The sequence below is a fragment of the Crinia signifera genome, chromosome 6 (assembly GCF_055691185.1).
Source record: "Crinia signifera chromosome 6, ASM5569118v1, whole genome shotgun sequence".
NCBI classification, from domain to species: domain Eukaryota; kingdom Metazoa; phylum Chordata; class Amphibia; order Anura; family Myobatrachidae; genus Crinia; species Crinia signifera.
In genome coordinates this window covers 208,328,182-208,344,694 of record NC_139222.1, presented here as the reverse complement: position 1 = coordinate 208,344,694, position 16,513 = coordinate 208,328,182, and the positions used below count along the sequence as shown (strand labels likewise).

The window sequence follows — 16,513 nt, the reverse complement described above, 5'->3', positions numbered from 1 at the left end:
AGCGGGTCCGATCCGATGGCGACCCGCACCCGGCTGTATGGTCGTCATTGAGATCCTACCTGCAGCAGGTAGGATCTCAATAACGACCGACCGACCCGCGGGACCTCGCATCGGATCGGTATCGGTCCACACCAGGTCAGAAACGGGCCCAATCAGCACACAATCTACATCCAATTGATCGGAATTGGATCTAGATTGTGGGGATCGGGCCCTAGTCGTCCTGGTGTGTACCCAGCATTACACTTGTGAGATTTTGTCAGATTTGACCCAATTCAGATGGATTGGGCCAATTTATCTGACAAAATCTGATGTGCCTGATGTGTAGGACCATATGCACAATCCCGTGCGCAGTCTAACCAAGAGATTGATCCTCCTGCACATAGGATAAATCTCAAGTCAATCAGGTACAATTTGTTGGACAACAAGTTGGACAAGTGTAAGGGGGCCTTAAGACACAGATTGGACAGGATCAAGGCTGGTGGGTACCCGGGGACAATTACTATGTCGGGCCCCTACAAGTGAAATAGCTCACCTACATAAGCAATACCCACAGTAGAAGTGTCTACACCCGCAATGCCCACAGTAGTAGTGTTGTCTACACCCACAATGCCCACAGTAGTAGAGTCGCATGACATACAATGCTGACCATTGTAGTGTCGCTTCCACATGCAATGCCCACAGTAGTGTTGCCTACACACACAGAGGGATTGGGTGGGAGAGAGTTATATGGAATAGTGGATGAAGCGGTTAAGCTGGAGAGGACAGAAAGGTACAGGGATTGGAGAAGGAGGATAAAAAAAATCTTCTTCCTAAATCTTTAGGCTTGGAGCAGTCTTTTGGAAACGTGCACTTACACAGCTACAACACCATAAATGTCTTAACTGGTTTGCATGGATGAAACTGTTTAATAAGATGTTTAGTGATAAGAGTTTGGGAGTTGATTTTGTGTTAGTTTGATCATTTTTTTTATTATTCAGAGAAGAAAGAGATTCTGAGCAGCATAAAAAACATTTCAGTGAAGGCGGCTCGTAGACGTTCCCGAGTAATTGATGGTGACCGTCTACATCTGCTGCAGCCCATGAAAGAGAGGAGTAACTTATCTGTTCATTCAATGAGTGAAAATGAGGACAATCCATTTAGAGATCAACAACTACCGGGCTCTCCACTCCACCACGCAGCCAGTGATGATAACCTCTCCACCAGCACTGGGGAGATGGTAACGGCCCTAGGAGGAAGAACAGGCAATCACCGGAGAGATTCTCCAGTCCTGTGGCAGCAGGCCCCAAAGAAAACCTCTCAGAAGGTGGAGAAAAGGGAGGAGTCTTTAGAAGTAAAACGTAGAAAGAAGAGGTCAAGGTCCTTCGAGGTCACTGGACAAGGGGTGAGCGAACAAATATCTATGTATGCTATCTGCTATTTCATAACTCAGTAGTTTCATAGCTCTACAACGTTGTGCTGGTTAGAACTCTCAGCGATGGCAGATGTCCAATAGAAGATTATTGCACACGATAAGCCATCAATAGTTTTGTAATGGTGCTTAGAATTTGTTGACTAGTGATGGCAGAACATTTGATGTGGCAACCCTAGTACTAATGCAGAATCTGAGCTGGACATCATAACAATTCTTGGGGAATGTAGATACTATGTTCATTCTCACTGAATTTAAAACCGCAAATGCCACACACACACGGTTTTGCTCTTAATAGTATTCCTGTTTTAAATTCTTCCTGCAAAATGCTAATTGTAGCTTTCAAAAGCCACTGTTCAGGAAACAAAACCCTGCGAGATGCATGCTGTACAGGAATTCTGGCAAGTACATCTGTATTTTTAAAGTGGCAATCATTTATAAGGCAAAAAGTAAATTGGGCTTACCTGTTATCCATGGGTTCACTTATCTGTACTGGACAGGGTTGTGCTTTTGTTTGACCACATAGATTATGATTGGCAGCCACTTGCATTGGTTTTGCCTATTACACTGACCAAATATAATTTGATTTAGTTGGAAACCACCAACCTGTGGCACTGCTGCTAGTGCCCTAGTGCCCCTACTGACGCTCTTCACACCGTCGTAAGAAGCTCCGCCCCCTTAACCTGTGGAGACTTTTTTGTGTGAAATATGCTTACCGTGCACATGTACCCCTACCCTGCACCTAGCAGTATCCCTTATACACCTGTACCCCTACCCTGCACCCAGCAATATCCCTTACACACCTGTACCCCTACCCTGCACCTAGCAGTATCCCTCAGGCACCTGTATCCCTACCTTATACACCTGTACCCCTACCCTGCACCCAGCAATATCCCTTACACATCTGTACCCCTACCCTGCACCCAGCCACCTGCATCACACACCTGTACCCCTACCCTGCACCCAGCCACCTCCATTACACACTTGTGCCCCTACCCTGCACCCGGCAGTATCCCTTACACACCTGTATCCCTACCCTGCACCCAGCCACCTCCGTCACACACCTTGGCCCCCTACCCTGCACCCATCAGTATCCCTTACACACCTGTATCCCTACCCTGCACCCAGCCACCTCCGTCACACACCTGTACCCCTACCCTGCACCCAGCAGTATCCCTGACACACCTGTATCCCTACCCTGCACCCAGCCACCTCCATCACACACCTGTACCCCTACCCTGCACCCAGCAGTATCCCTTACACACCTGTTTCCCTAACCTGCACCCAACCACCTCCATCACACACCTGTATCCCTACCCTGCACCCAGCAGTATCCCTTACACACCTGTTTCCCTAACCTGCACCCAGCCACCTGCCTCACACACCTGTACCCCTAACCTGCACCCATCCACCTCCGTCACACACCTGTACCCCTACCCTGCACCCAGCAGTATCCCTTACACACCTGTATCCCTACCCTGCACCCAGCCACCTCCATTACACACCTGTGCCCCTTCCCTGCACCCAGCAGTATCCCTTACACACCTGTATCCCTACCCTGCACCCAACCACCTCCAACACACACCTGTATCCCTACCCAGCAGTATCCCTTACACACCTGTATCCCTACCCTACCCTGCACCCAGCCACCTCCGTCACACACCTGTACCCCTACCATGCACCCAGCAGTATCCCTTACACACCTGTATCCCTGTACCCCTACCCTGCACCCAGCCACCTCCATCACACACCTGTACCCCTACCCTGCACCCAGCAGTATCCCTTACACACCTGTTTCCCTAACCTGCACCCAGCCACCTCCCTCACACACCTGTACCCCTAACCTGCACCCATCCACCTCCGTCACACACCTGTACCCCTACCCTGCACCCAGCAGTATCCCTTACACACCTGTATCCCTACCCTGCACCCAGCCACCTCCATTACACACCTGTACCCCTACCCTGCACCCAGCAGTATCCCTTACACACCTGTATCCCTACCATGCACCCAGCCACCTCCATCACACACTTGTACCCCTACCCTGCACCCAGCAGTATCCCTTACACACCTGTTTCCCTAACCTGCACCCAACCACCTCCATCACACACCTGTATCCCTACCCTACACCCAGCAGTATCCCTTACACACCTGTATCCCTACCCTGCACCCAGCTGCCTCCATCACACACCTATACCTCTACCCTTACCTCTACCCTGCACCCAGCAGTATCCCTGACACACCTGTATCCCTACCCTGCACCCAGCCACCTCCGTCACACACCTGTACCCCTACCCTGCACCCAGCAGTATCCCTTACACACCTGTATCCCTACCCTGCACCCAGCCACCTCCATCACACACCTGTACCCCTACCCTGCACCCAGCAGTATCCCTTACACACCTGTTTCCCTAACCTGCACCCAACCACCTCCATCACACACCTGTATCCCTACCCTGCACCCAGCAGTATCCCTTACACACCTGTTTCCCTAACCTGCACCCAACCACCTCCATCACACACCTGTATCCCTACCCTACACCCAGCAGTATCCCTTACACACCTGTATCCCTACCCTGCACCCAGCTGCCTCCATCACACACCTATACCTCTACCCTGCACCCAGCAGTATCCCTGACACACCTGTACCCCTACCCTGCACCCAGCCACCTCCGTCACACACCTGTACCCCTACCCTGCACCCAGCAGTATCCCTTACACACCTGTATCCCTACCCTGCACCCAGCCACCTCCGTCACACACCTGTACCCCTACCCTACACCTAGCAGTATCCCTTACACACCTGTACCCTTACCCTGCACACAGCAGTATCCCTTACACACCTATACCCCTACCCTGCACCCAGCATGATCCCTTACACACCTGTACCCCTACCCTGCACCCAGCAGTATCCCTTACTCACCTGTAGCTTTACCCTGCACCCAGCCACCTCCATCACACACCTGTACCCCTACCCTGCACCCAGCAGTATCCCTTACACACCTGTACTCTGCCACCTCCCTCACACACATGTCCTCCAGCCCTGTACCCAGCCTCATCCCTAACACACATCCCCCCCAGCCCTGCGCTCTCCCCAACACACATTTCCCAGCCCTGCACTTTTCCCAACATACAGATAAAACCAACCCTGCACATAGCCACCTCCTTCAAGTACATACAGAATGTCCCAGCATAGGCGAATCTAGGGGGTGGTCCGGGGGTGCACAGGACCACCCATTAGCCCATGTTGTAGCTGAGGACCAGGGCTTTCCAACGAGCCCAGCCCCGTGTCTCTAGCCCCCTGGGAACCGGAGATACGGCCAGGCAAAGCTGGAACGTTTTCCCTATAGGATAACATGGGACACGCTAATTCCGACCCCCACCCAGTTCAACGGCTACCTGTTCCCCCTTCGGCATCACTGAAGCTCGAGGTTAATCTTAGTCAAACCCAAATCGCTGGGCCTTCAATCTGATACCAGGCTGGATTCATATGGGTTAATTGGTTCCAGGGATATTGAGGTTAAACCGTTTTTTTTTCATTTCTTAAATGTAATTTCATGGCTGTTTATGTTCTTTGAGGGCAGATTTCTCTGGAACCAAACAGCCCAGTTTCACGGGACCAAAATCATTCGAAGCCAACTCAAAAGTTCTTCAATATGATACTGGTCTCATGTAAATGGGTCAGTTGGTTCCGAAGATATAGCTGGTTGGTTAAAGGGGGGTAGGGAGAGGGGAGTGGTTGTCTCTCCCCCTCGCACCAGAAAATGCAGGGACTAGGCTGGTGTATAAGGGGTCAGCGTGGGAATGTCCCTGCATGATCCTGGGACCATATTCCCGGGTAAATCCCTGCATTTTCTGTTGTGAAAGGGGTATTATTTCAAACAGCCGTGACCTGCAGTGCTCTGAATACAGCCGGGCAGCCCCCTGCTCTCTGCCCAACTGTCAATGACTGTCACCCCTGCAGCTTCACGCACAACAACAGCGCGCACAATATTTAAAATGTCCTCTCGGCTAGAGGGGACACCAGGAGGGGAGTGGGAGCATGCTCTGCGCTGCGCTCTGCTCCTCTCCCCATAGAAGCAGCTGCACCGCTCTCCATCTCTCCCTGCAGCAGCAGTGAAGGCTCATATAAAAATTTACAGTAAGTGGCACTTTTGGGGGCATTGCTTAAGGGACGCTACAAGTGGCATTATGTGGGGGCATTACGCATAATGTGTGGCTTAATGTGTAAGGGGCATTACGGTGTGCAGCATCATGTGTAAGCGGCATTATGTGTGCAGCATCATGTGTAATGGGTACTATTGTGCGCGGCATCATGTTTAATGGGTACTATGGTGTGTGTCATCATGTATAATGGGTACTATGGTGTGCGGCATCATGTGTAATGGGTACTATGGTGTGCGGCATCATGTGTAATGGGTACTATAGTGCCATCAAGCAAGAACCCCCTAGCAATGAGCACGTAGGTAAGCAGCACTTATGTGGCAAATATGTAATGGGCATTAAGGCTTGTTATATAGTATGTAATGGGCATCATGATGTGTGGCACAATGTGTAATGGGCATTATGGTGTGTGGCCTTATGTGTAATTGGCATTACGGCATGTGGCTTTATGTGTAATGGGTATTACGGAGTTTGCTAAAATGTGTAATGGGCATTACTGTGTATGGTCTAAAGTGTAATACCACACCCCTTTTTGTGCTGCCACGCCTCCTTTCCATGAGGCCACGCCCATTTTTTTGCGCGCGGCTACGCCGCGCAAAGGTCCCCCATCTGTTATATCTAGATCTGGGACCGCCCATTACCATAATTCTAGATTCGCCTATGTGTCCCAGTCACCTTTTCTGTATGTCTGGCTGCTGGCAGGGTCTCTTTGGGAGCTTGTACTGGAGGGGGCGGAGCTACCAGCTGATCTCTGAGTGAACTGTGATGAGCAGCAGGGAGTGGGACACAAGCCTCATGACTGCTGGCTGCTGCTGCTGAAAAACCTATGCGCATACGCAGTCACAAACAATCAGACCCCCTTGCGGGGGGGGGGGGGTGGTAACAGTTGAATCAGAATGCCTATTACAAATTGTGCCACACACCGTAATGCTTATTAGATATGATGAAACACACAGTTATGGCGCTGACACCATAATGCTCCCACTAGTGCTGCTTTAATACATAATGCCCCCACTAGTGCCACATACACACTTAATGCCCTCTGAAGTGCCCCTTACCTACATGCTCATTGCCAGGAGTTTTATGCTCTTTACCAGGGGTTACATGCCCATTGCCAAGGGAGGTACATGCTCATTGCTGGGGGGTTACATGCTTTTTGCCAGGGGGGATTACAGGCTCGTTGCCAGGGGGGTTACATGCTTGTTACCAGGGGGGGGGTTTACATGCCTTATTGCCAGGGGGATAACATGCTCGATGCTAGGGGGTTTACATGCTGATTGCCAGGAGGTATTACATGCTGGTTGCCAGGAGGCTGCAGACACACAGGGCACCTAGAATCCGCAACAAGGTGGCTGCCCTCTTTGGAGGGGTGCATGGTCTAAAACTGTATGCTGACAGAGACTCTGTTGCCTCGCGGCATACCGCACCCCCCCCTCCCCCGCCCGCTTGTCTAGGCTCCTGTCGTCAGGCCGGCGGTGCACTCACTGTCCTTCTTGGGTCCTGGAGCACCAAGTTTGGTAATCTTGCATTGACAGGACCTGCAGCAATGTCCTTGAGAGTTCTCTCAAAGACATTGCTGCAGGTCCAGTCAATACACTTGGATAACCACAACAACCTACCTTGTCAAGACACACAACTGGGAAGTACAGATGGAGCGGGTCTCATCTTGCCAGGGGCTGGCGAAACTATCGCCAGCTCCTGCCAGGGGGTGCGCGCGTACAAGACGCTCGCACGCCCCATGGCAACAGAGTTCCCCCGGGTCCCTGCCACCACTGACGGTCCCCCTCATCTCCACCCCCAACCCTGCCCGTCTCCCTGAAGCGGAGACGGGCAAGGTCCCAGCGCCCAGCCGCTGAGAGACGGGGACCAGGGGTGCCGAGAGGGAAGGGGAGCAGGTACAATTTATCCGGGCCCAGGCCTGTCAGGGGGGCCCGGGTCTGGACACACAGTGTTTTTTTTTTATTTGCTGGCGAGTGCGCTGGGTCTTAGTGCGCCATAGTCAACTTTTCAGCAGCGGCATTGGGAGTGCGGAAGTGGGCGGACATGGGCCAGCATGGGGGCAGCAGCATCACAGAGGTCCTTCCGCTCTCCGACTCCAGGGCCTGCTGAGAGCCTGCCACATGATTTGGGAGTTTACCCCTGGCAGAGCATGTAACCCCTGGCAGAGCAGGTTAATCCCATGGCAAAGAGCATGTTAACCACTGGCAGAGCACAACGGTAGTTACGCCAGTGTCCTAGGCCCCCACTTCCAATATGTAACTCTCCCCTCCCCCCCCCCCTAGCAGTGTACTCAGCCCCCTGAGCCATACTCCTCATACACCGTTTTTTTTTTAATTTGGTGGCGAGTGCGCTGGGTCTGAGTGCGCCATAGTCTACTTTTCGGCGGCGGCATTGGGATTGCGGAAGTGGGCGGACATGGGCCGGCGTGGGGGCAGCAGCATGACAGAGGTCCTTCCGCTCTCCGACTCCAGGGCCTGCTGAGAGCCCGCCACATGATTTGGGAGTTTACTCCTGGCAGAGCATGTTAACCCCTGGCAGAGCATGTAACCTGTCCTTGGGGGCGCCAGGAAGTTGTTGTACCGGGGCCCGGATTTCTCTTGGCGGCCCTGACGGGGACGCATGCGTGTCCCAGTTTAATGGCGACACTGTTTGCCGGTGCTCACCAGGCGGGCGCCAATACTGAATGAAGCCCGCTCCATCTGTAACATATAATAAATAAGTGACAAAAGAAAAATCAGAAGAGCCTATCCTGGATTCCTGTCTTCCCTCCCTCCTCCTATTATGGCCTGGTGCTTTGAAGACCCATTGAATTAATTAAAGAATTAAAGGTTGTGTTCTTTCTGTTTGTTATCAAACACTTATGCGCCATTTGTGTCATTATATTTTTTTGGATAATGGCCGACACATGAATATTTGGACAATTTTTGTAAATATTATTTTCATACTTTACCATCCACATGGACAACAGTTGGAAATGGTAAAGTGTGCAGAGCAAAGCGAAACACCAGGCTTGAAGTGCGAGCCTTGCAAGTGTACAGGCTACACTAACTGGCGGTCCATCTCAACAGGTGTCAACATTGACAAAAAAAAATCCTGAGTGTGTCGACATTTCCATGTCAACATGTATCAACCATTATCGAACTACTGTATTGCATGTCAACCTTTTTTATATCTACCCTTTCCATGTCTATCTCTTGCACGGTGACCTTTTGCTGTTGACTTATTGACTTTCTAACTAGACAGAGTAGACATTTCTCACCCCTATAATGTTTATAATAGAAAAACTGTTATATTTAGGGAACAGGCAGGTTAAAAATCCAAAATAAAAAACATGGAGAGAATAGTAGTCATCATATGGTCATCTATTTTATATATTGTCAACCTGAAAAATTTTAATTCACATAACAGGTGATTTCTGTTTCTGCAGCTGGTCAGACCAAGGAATCATCTGTCTCGAAACAAGGCGCTCGATAGCAGCTCGGACCACAAGATCCAAACTAACATCCCTCAGAGTCTAAACAGCCGAACACCTGGGAAAATTGTGCTGCCTATAGCACAGGTTAAACTTCCACAGAACCAGGCTGGTGGGTTTCCTTTTCCTTAACGTACTTTACCTTTATACAGCAGAGGCATTTATTTTATTTATTTATTTTTTATTAACAGTTTATTTTATAGCACAGCATATTCCGTTGCGCTTTACAATAGGAGACAGTGATCAAACAAACTGGGTATTTACAGACAGTCAAAGTTATGAGGGCCTTGCTCGCAAGCTGACAATCTATTGGGAGATAGGCATTGATACAAAAGGATAGATATTCTTTATTGCATAAACTCCACCAGAATGCAAAGGTTCCTGGTGTGCAGTGGCGTAACTATAGAGGGTGCAGGGGATGCAGCTGCTATGGGGCCCGGTGGCTTGGGGGCACGAGGACTTAGCAGCCCATCCCCTGCACCCTCTAAAAATGTTTTCCTCATTTTTTTATTTCTAATAATCACCCGGATATACGTCGCGCACAGCCGCACTTACACGGAGGGAGAGGGGAGGAGGGAACTGTCTTCTGCTGCAGATTCTGTCAGTGTGTGTAGCTGAGTCTGCAGTAGCGGAGCCGGGGATGCCACTGTATCAGTCAGTGTCCGTCATCCAAGCAGCCCTGGCTCCGCTACTGCAGGCTCAGCTACAGACAGAATCTGCAGAAGACGCAGCTCCCTGCTCCTGCCTCCGCCCCCCCCCCCCCCCCCCGTACACTGCCGTGTAGCCATCCCTGTGCAGCAGTGCAGACAACTGTCTGTATCCCCATTAAACAAAGCAGAGTGACGTTCTTTATGCGGCTTCCTCCTTTCGTCTACCTCCCATGTAAGTACAATGCGGCTGTGTGCGACATAAATCTGGCGATTATTACAAATAAAAATTGAGTAAAACATTTTATTAGAGGGTGCAGGGGATAGCCTGCTGGGGCCTCAGCCCTCCCAAGTCGCACCCTCTATTTTTATGCCACTGCCCATCACTTCCGCTTTCACTGCCCCAATTACTCCTATTACCCCATCACTGCTGCTATTACTGCCCCTATCACTAGCCACTATTACTACGGCCATCATTTCTCCTATTACTACCCCCATCACTGCCCCTGTTACTACAACCATCACTGCCCCTATTTCTACCCCATCACTGCCCCTATTACTACCCCTGTTACTACCCCCATCACTGCCCCTATTACTACCCCTGTTACTACCCCCATCACTGCCCCTATTACTACCCCCAACAGTGCCCCTATTATTACCCCTGTTACTACAACCATCACTGCCCCTATTACTATCCCCCATCACTGCCACTATTCCTACCCCCATCACTGCCCCTATTACTACCCCTGTTACTACAACCATCACTGTCCCTATTACTATCCCCCATCACAGTCACTATCACTGCTACCGTACTATCACTACCTCCATCACTTCCCCTATCACAGCCGCTATCACTGCTGCCATCACTAACCCTGTCACTGCCCCTATCATTGCTGTTATCACTACCCCCATTACTGTCACTATCACTGCCACCATCACTACCCCTGATCACAACCCCCTCACTTCCACAATCACTTCCGCTATCACTGCCACCATCACTGCTGCTATCCTTGCTACCGTCACTACCTCTGTCACTGCCCCTAATACACCTGTTATTATTGCCCCTATGTAGCCGTGTAGTGTGTGTGTGTGTGTGTGTATATATATATACTGTATATATACAAATATAAATATTAGTACTGTAGAACTGACACCTCCATGTTCACCCTCCACTGTCACGCCTCGCCCCCTATATGCTGTTCTGACAACCATCACCTCCATCCCCACTCCTCCCCACTATTGCGAAGCACAGGGTGCCCCATTCAGAATTTTGCTATGGGGCGCACAAAGGTCTAGTTACGCCTCTGCTGGTGTGCTGTATGATACGGTGACCCAGCAGTTTGACCAGGGGTCAGGAGGATGGAAAATGTGAAAAAGAAAGAGAAAGGATGTGCTTGGCCTGTACAGTGGGGATGTGATTGGATAGGAATGGTATATGAAGGTTAAGTGGCTGGTTCTGGAATTTGATAAGCTTGCCTGAAGAGGTGAATTTTCAGGGAACGCTTGTGGGTTTGGAGACTGTAGGAGAGTCTTATTGTGTGTGTGAGAGCATTCCACAGAGTGGGTGCAGCTTGAAGAAAGTCCTGCAATTGGGAATGGGAGTGAAGGCCCCCTTACACTTGTCAACTTATTGTCTCAACAAATTGAACCTGATTGACTCGAGATTTATCCTATGTGCAGGAGGTTCAATCTCTTCCAATCTCTTGGTTATACTCAATGGCACAGGATTGTAGATTGTGTCCTACACATCAGGCACATAAGATTTTGTCAGACGGCACATCAGATCTCGTCAGATAAATTGACTCAAATTGGATGAAATCTCACAAAATCTCACAAGTGTAAGGGGCCCTTAAGTAATGAGTGTGGATGAGAGACGTAGATCTTGTGAGGAGCGAAGAGGTCGGGTTGGAAGATATTTTGAGATAAGAGAAGAGATGTAAGTTGGAGTAGTTTGGTTTATGGTCTTGTGTGTAAGTAAAAGTATTTTGTATTTAATACGGTAAATACAGGTAACCAATGAAGTGACTGACAGAGTAGCTTTTCAGAAGATGAACGTCTGGCTAGGAAGATTATCCTCGCTGCTGCATTTGTGATTGATTGTAGTGGCGAGAGACTGTATTGGGGAAGGCCAATAAGGAAACTATTGCAATAATCAATGTGTGAGATGATGAGAGCATGGATTAGAGTTTTAGCAGTGTAACGGGCAAATTTTTTATATTTTTTTTACGTGCATGTGGCATGATTCGAGACAGATTGAATGTGGGGAACAAAAGAAAGTTCAGAGTCAAGGATGACACTAGACAGCGAGCTTGAATGGTAGGAGTGATTGTCATATTCTCAACAGAGATTGAGATATTTGGTTGGTAACTACTATTTATTGGTGGAAATATAATTAATTCTGTTTTTTAAACATTCCGTTTGAGGTGGCGAGGTGACATCCAAAATTAAACAGGACTGGGGAAGATAGGTAGAGTTGAGTATCATACACATACAGATGATACTGAAATCCAAAAGAGCTGATTAGTTTGCAAAGAAATGAGGTATAGACTGAGAAAAGCAGAGGTCCTAAGACTGAACCCTGAGGTACTCCAACTGATATAGGTAGCGAAGAGAAGGTTGAATGAGAGAAACGAACACTGAAGAACCGGTTAGATAGGTAGGATGAGAACCAAGAAAGGGCTGTCTTTAAAACCTATTTTGCAGGTAGAATCAAACTTCATGAGAAAGTAGCTAATGTGGCAGCTACCACAATGTGTAGGGAGCAGATACATTCTAATGTCTGGCTGATGAATAAACTATTTTAGAAGTAAAATTGCTTGTTTTGTATCTATGAACCATAAATATAATTTTAAAGCTATTTATAGCTTTATCCTTTATATTTAAAAAAAATACATAATGATACAATATTATTTTATAACTATTTATTATTTTTTCAAATCTGCACAGGAAATATGGTTAAATCGGGGGACCACCAAGGAGTGGGACCCCAGCTCAACCAACCTGCTAATGCGAAGAAGCAAATTTCTACCAATCAACGACCACGATTCAACTACATTACTGCAAATGCAGGTGGTGTAAATGGCAAGGAAATAAAGGTACGAAAACACTAAAGGACACGAAACATATCCCACAACTCGATACAGCCAAGCACATGGACTCTGTGATAATAGTGTGACATCATTGGGAATACCGGAACGCTTTTGCTGAAGAGCTTCTGCTAAAAACAATTCAGAAGCTGCGAGAGGCATTTTCTCACCAGTATAAATAAAATATATACTCTCTTTATTGAGAAAGGTATTTTCATCATTACTCAACCTTTGGCAAATGTATTACAACTGTTGTCTCCTGCTTTTGGGATATCATTGCAGGGACATACAGTAGCCACTAGGGCTCCAGGATAATTTAATGTGCTGCTATGTACATTTGATGACTGTTCCTTTCCATAGAGTGCCTGGTCTTCGATGGTTGTATCAATGATTTTTAAGTGAAAAGCAACGTTTTAACTTTCATTGCGGACTATTTCGATACAACCGCTGCAATTCATTTATTCAGTTTTCGGTCTGATCTTTTTTTTATTTTTGTCTTTTTGTAGCAGCTTTCTTGTCCAGTTTGTGTATTTTTTATCAAATGTCACTGGAATAATCAAAGATAAATGTTGTATTATGCCAGCTGGTGAAGGACATTGGCAGTGATCTGCATAGCTGGACACATATTTCTAGGTATAATGGGCATTATGGTTTTGATATGAGAAACATCCTTTTCCTGCTATGTGTCTCTGTGCCAACGTGTGTAGGAGATAAAGGAATCCCAGATGAGGGAATGTCATAGCATTGAGCTAAATATTTCAATATTATATATGCAATGTGCAAAGGCCCGAAGAGCATATTAAAATACCTATCACTGAATCAACAGAGAATGATTGAACTCTTGACTATAATACAGGCAGTCTTTGTATAGGATAAATACCTCTGCATTATACACGTAACCTTGTTACTATGCAATTTCATCATGTCCTCACTTCTTAGCTCAGACGCTAGACAGTGGCAAAATGTCAAGGTAACTTTGCACTGATCCCAATAAGAGGACTGGAAGGGTTCGTACACTGGAGTGGTACTGAATGGAAAAGGGCTGTGAGCACTGGCCACACTGTATGTCTCACTCTTACCTGAATTTGCCCTTTTTTTTTTATTATTATTTTAAAAGTGCTGTGTCTGTCTATACCAGGCATAGGCAACCTGTGGACAAGCCAGCTGTTGTGAAACTACAAGTTCCAGCATGCCTTGCCACAGTTTATGCCAGGCATGTCCAAACTATGGCCCTCCAGATGTTGTGAAACTACAAGTCCCATCATGCCTTGCCACAGCTTTACTATTAGGGAATGCTAAAACAATGGCAAGGCTTGATGGGATGTGTAGTTTCACAACAGCTGGAGTGCCACAGTTTGGATATGCCTGGTTTATGCTATTAGGGAGTTCTAAAACTGTGGCAAGGCATGCTGGGACTTGTAGTTTCACAACAGCTGGAGAGGCACAGGTTGCCTCTACAGGAACACTGCTTTATGTTCACATGTATGCTCCTAATATTCATGTTTAGCTTTACTATTAAACAAACAGATCCAATACAAAAGGCTTTTTATAAAATTCCCAGACATCTGGCTAAAAGGTAGCTTATGTCACATGCTATGTAGTTACAATCTAGCCACTTGGGACATTTTCACTGCTTGTTCTATGTGGAATTGCACTTGATAGGCCACTATCTTTATTAAATTGTTATATTTCTAGAGTTTTATTATTTTCATTATATTGATATTTGTAAGCATGTAAATGCACTTTCTGGTATAAAGTGTTCCTGAGTGTCCAATGTTTTGTCTCCCCCACTTCTGACATGTATAAATGCCAGGTAAAGTGTTCCTGGTGCACTATATGTACATTTAGGGGTTGTGGCCAATCATGTAAGAGTGTTACCAATCCTTGTTGTGTAAATAGGGGAACCCATTAAGATGCTATGCCAATGCAGATAATGGTGGAAGTTCTACACATTCATGTAAATGCTTATCAGATTGTTCATTGCTAAAGCAACCTATTGACCATGTGTGAGTGCTGCTGTTTTTGTAAGCTCCCAATGACTATTACCAACAAATTGTGACAGGCGAAATATAAAGTATAGGATTTATTACCACAGTGACCATTTAGGAGTGATTATGGGGAGTGGGGGCAAAAACATGGGCATTTCACAAGGGTAATGCTGGCCATACATCAGACCAACTTTCCTCCAACCATCCAACTAGTTGGAAGGAATAAAAATGTGGTACTGGATAGGAGCAAATGTAATTTGTAATTAAGTCATTTGTTTCCCAAATCTGAAAATGGACAACAACTGTCACTCAGACAATGTACTGTAGTTGGACCTTTTTGATTTCAACAATGTCACTGAATGTTTTTGTCCATTCTCCTGAGTTTGTGACCAAATTGCTTATTGGCATTTTGCCCCCATACAGTACCAGATTTTCAGGAAAGTTGTCTAGTGTAGGACCAGCATTACAGTGGCTCCAGTGTCTCAAGTTCTGATGCCACACTTCGTAACCATAGGCATACTCAGAAGGCCAATAATTGACTGACCCATGCCCGGTGCTGCTCCAGGGTCTGTAAAGCCACCTGTGGGCATCTCAATACAAATCCAGGTGGTTGCAGCATTTGCAGATTTTCGCACAGTATCTACGGACCATACTTTATTATACATCGTTGTATTAAGCAAATAGTCTAACAAGTAGTAATTCCTACGAAGCAAGAAATTAATGTTTTTTTTCCTTAATCACCCTATAGCAAGTCTTAATAAACCTGAAGAATATAATATGTATTAATTAATGCGGATTCACCCATATGCGCTGTAGTAATTATCCAGCTAAATGGATTAGATTGTCCTCCAAGTTCTTGTACACAACAGCAATTTTACAGAGCGCTACTAGTAAAGTGTTAAAAGTATGACTCTAATAGGTATAAATAGCATGTATGCTGTAGTAATCTAAGCATGTGTTCCAATGCGTACCTGGGATATCCATTGTGGTGAAACCCGCTTAGTGCTTGCTAAACGCAGGTACTAAGTGAGGGTTCCACTGAGCTGTGTAAGTGTAAATACAATAGAAAAATAGTCTTTTCAGGCAACATTATATAGTGCAGATCTGTACTACATAGTCAACATCTAATGTGAAAACTTTACCCAACCCAGATCCAGACCCAGACCGAATAGGGGTCGAATAGAAAGTGAAATCTCACTGTGTGTATGCATCTTAAGAGGTAAATTTACTAAGATGGAAGTTCTATTAAAGATGGGAAGTTGCCTATAGCAACCAATCAGATTCTACTTATTTATTTTGCAACTGGGCTACCATGGGCAACATCCCATCTTCAATAGAACTCCCGTATTAGTAAATTTACCCCTAATAGTGTACTGAAAGTGCTTTGGCAATGTATTGAGTCCCTAAATAATTGTTTGTATTCAAAAAGATGATTTTGAATGCTTCATTTTTCCTGCCCCCAGAAAAGCAGTGATACAGTCCATGTGTCTGAGAAGGTGACATTTATGCTATAAAAACACAGCAATCAAATGGCGGTATCTAATTAGATGCGGTAACTCACAGTGGTTAATTGACTCCTAGGGCTATCTGCACTTACAGTATCTGGAATTTGGGGAGGTGAAACCAAATCCCTGATAAAAAAAAGGCCACAGCTTTTCGCAGACCTTATGGGGGAAATTTACTAAAGGAAATTTGTAAAAAATAGGTGTATTTGTATCCAGAAATACACTTATTTTTGACATTTACTA

The 16,513-nt window shown here is 46.8% G+C and overlaps 1 protein-coding gene across 3 annotated transcripts in view; it reads left to right on the top strand.

Moving 5' to 3' along the window:
* Positions 1-16,513, top strand: part of KIF19 (kinesin family member 19) — a 106,074-nt gene extending 89,561 nt beyond the window's left edge. For all 3 annotated transcript variants that reach the window (XM_083148735.1, XM_083148734.1, XM_083148736.1), the window contains 3 exons: positions 978-1,381; positions 9,000-9,156; positions 12,638-16,513. In XM_083148735.1, the coding sequence (XP_083004861.1) occupies positions 978-1,381; positions 9,000-9,156; positions 12,638-12,801 (725 nt within the window). In that variant the 3' untranslated portion in view covers positions 12,802-16,513. The remainder of the gene's footprint in view (positions 1-977; positions 1,382-8,999; positions 9,157-12,637) is intronic.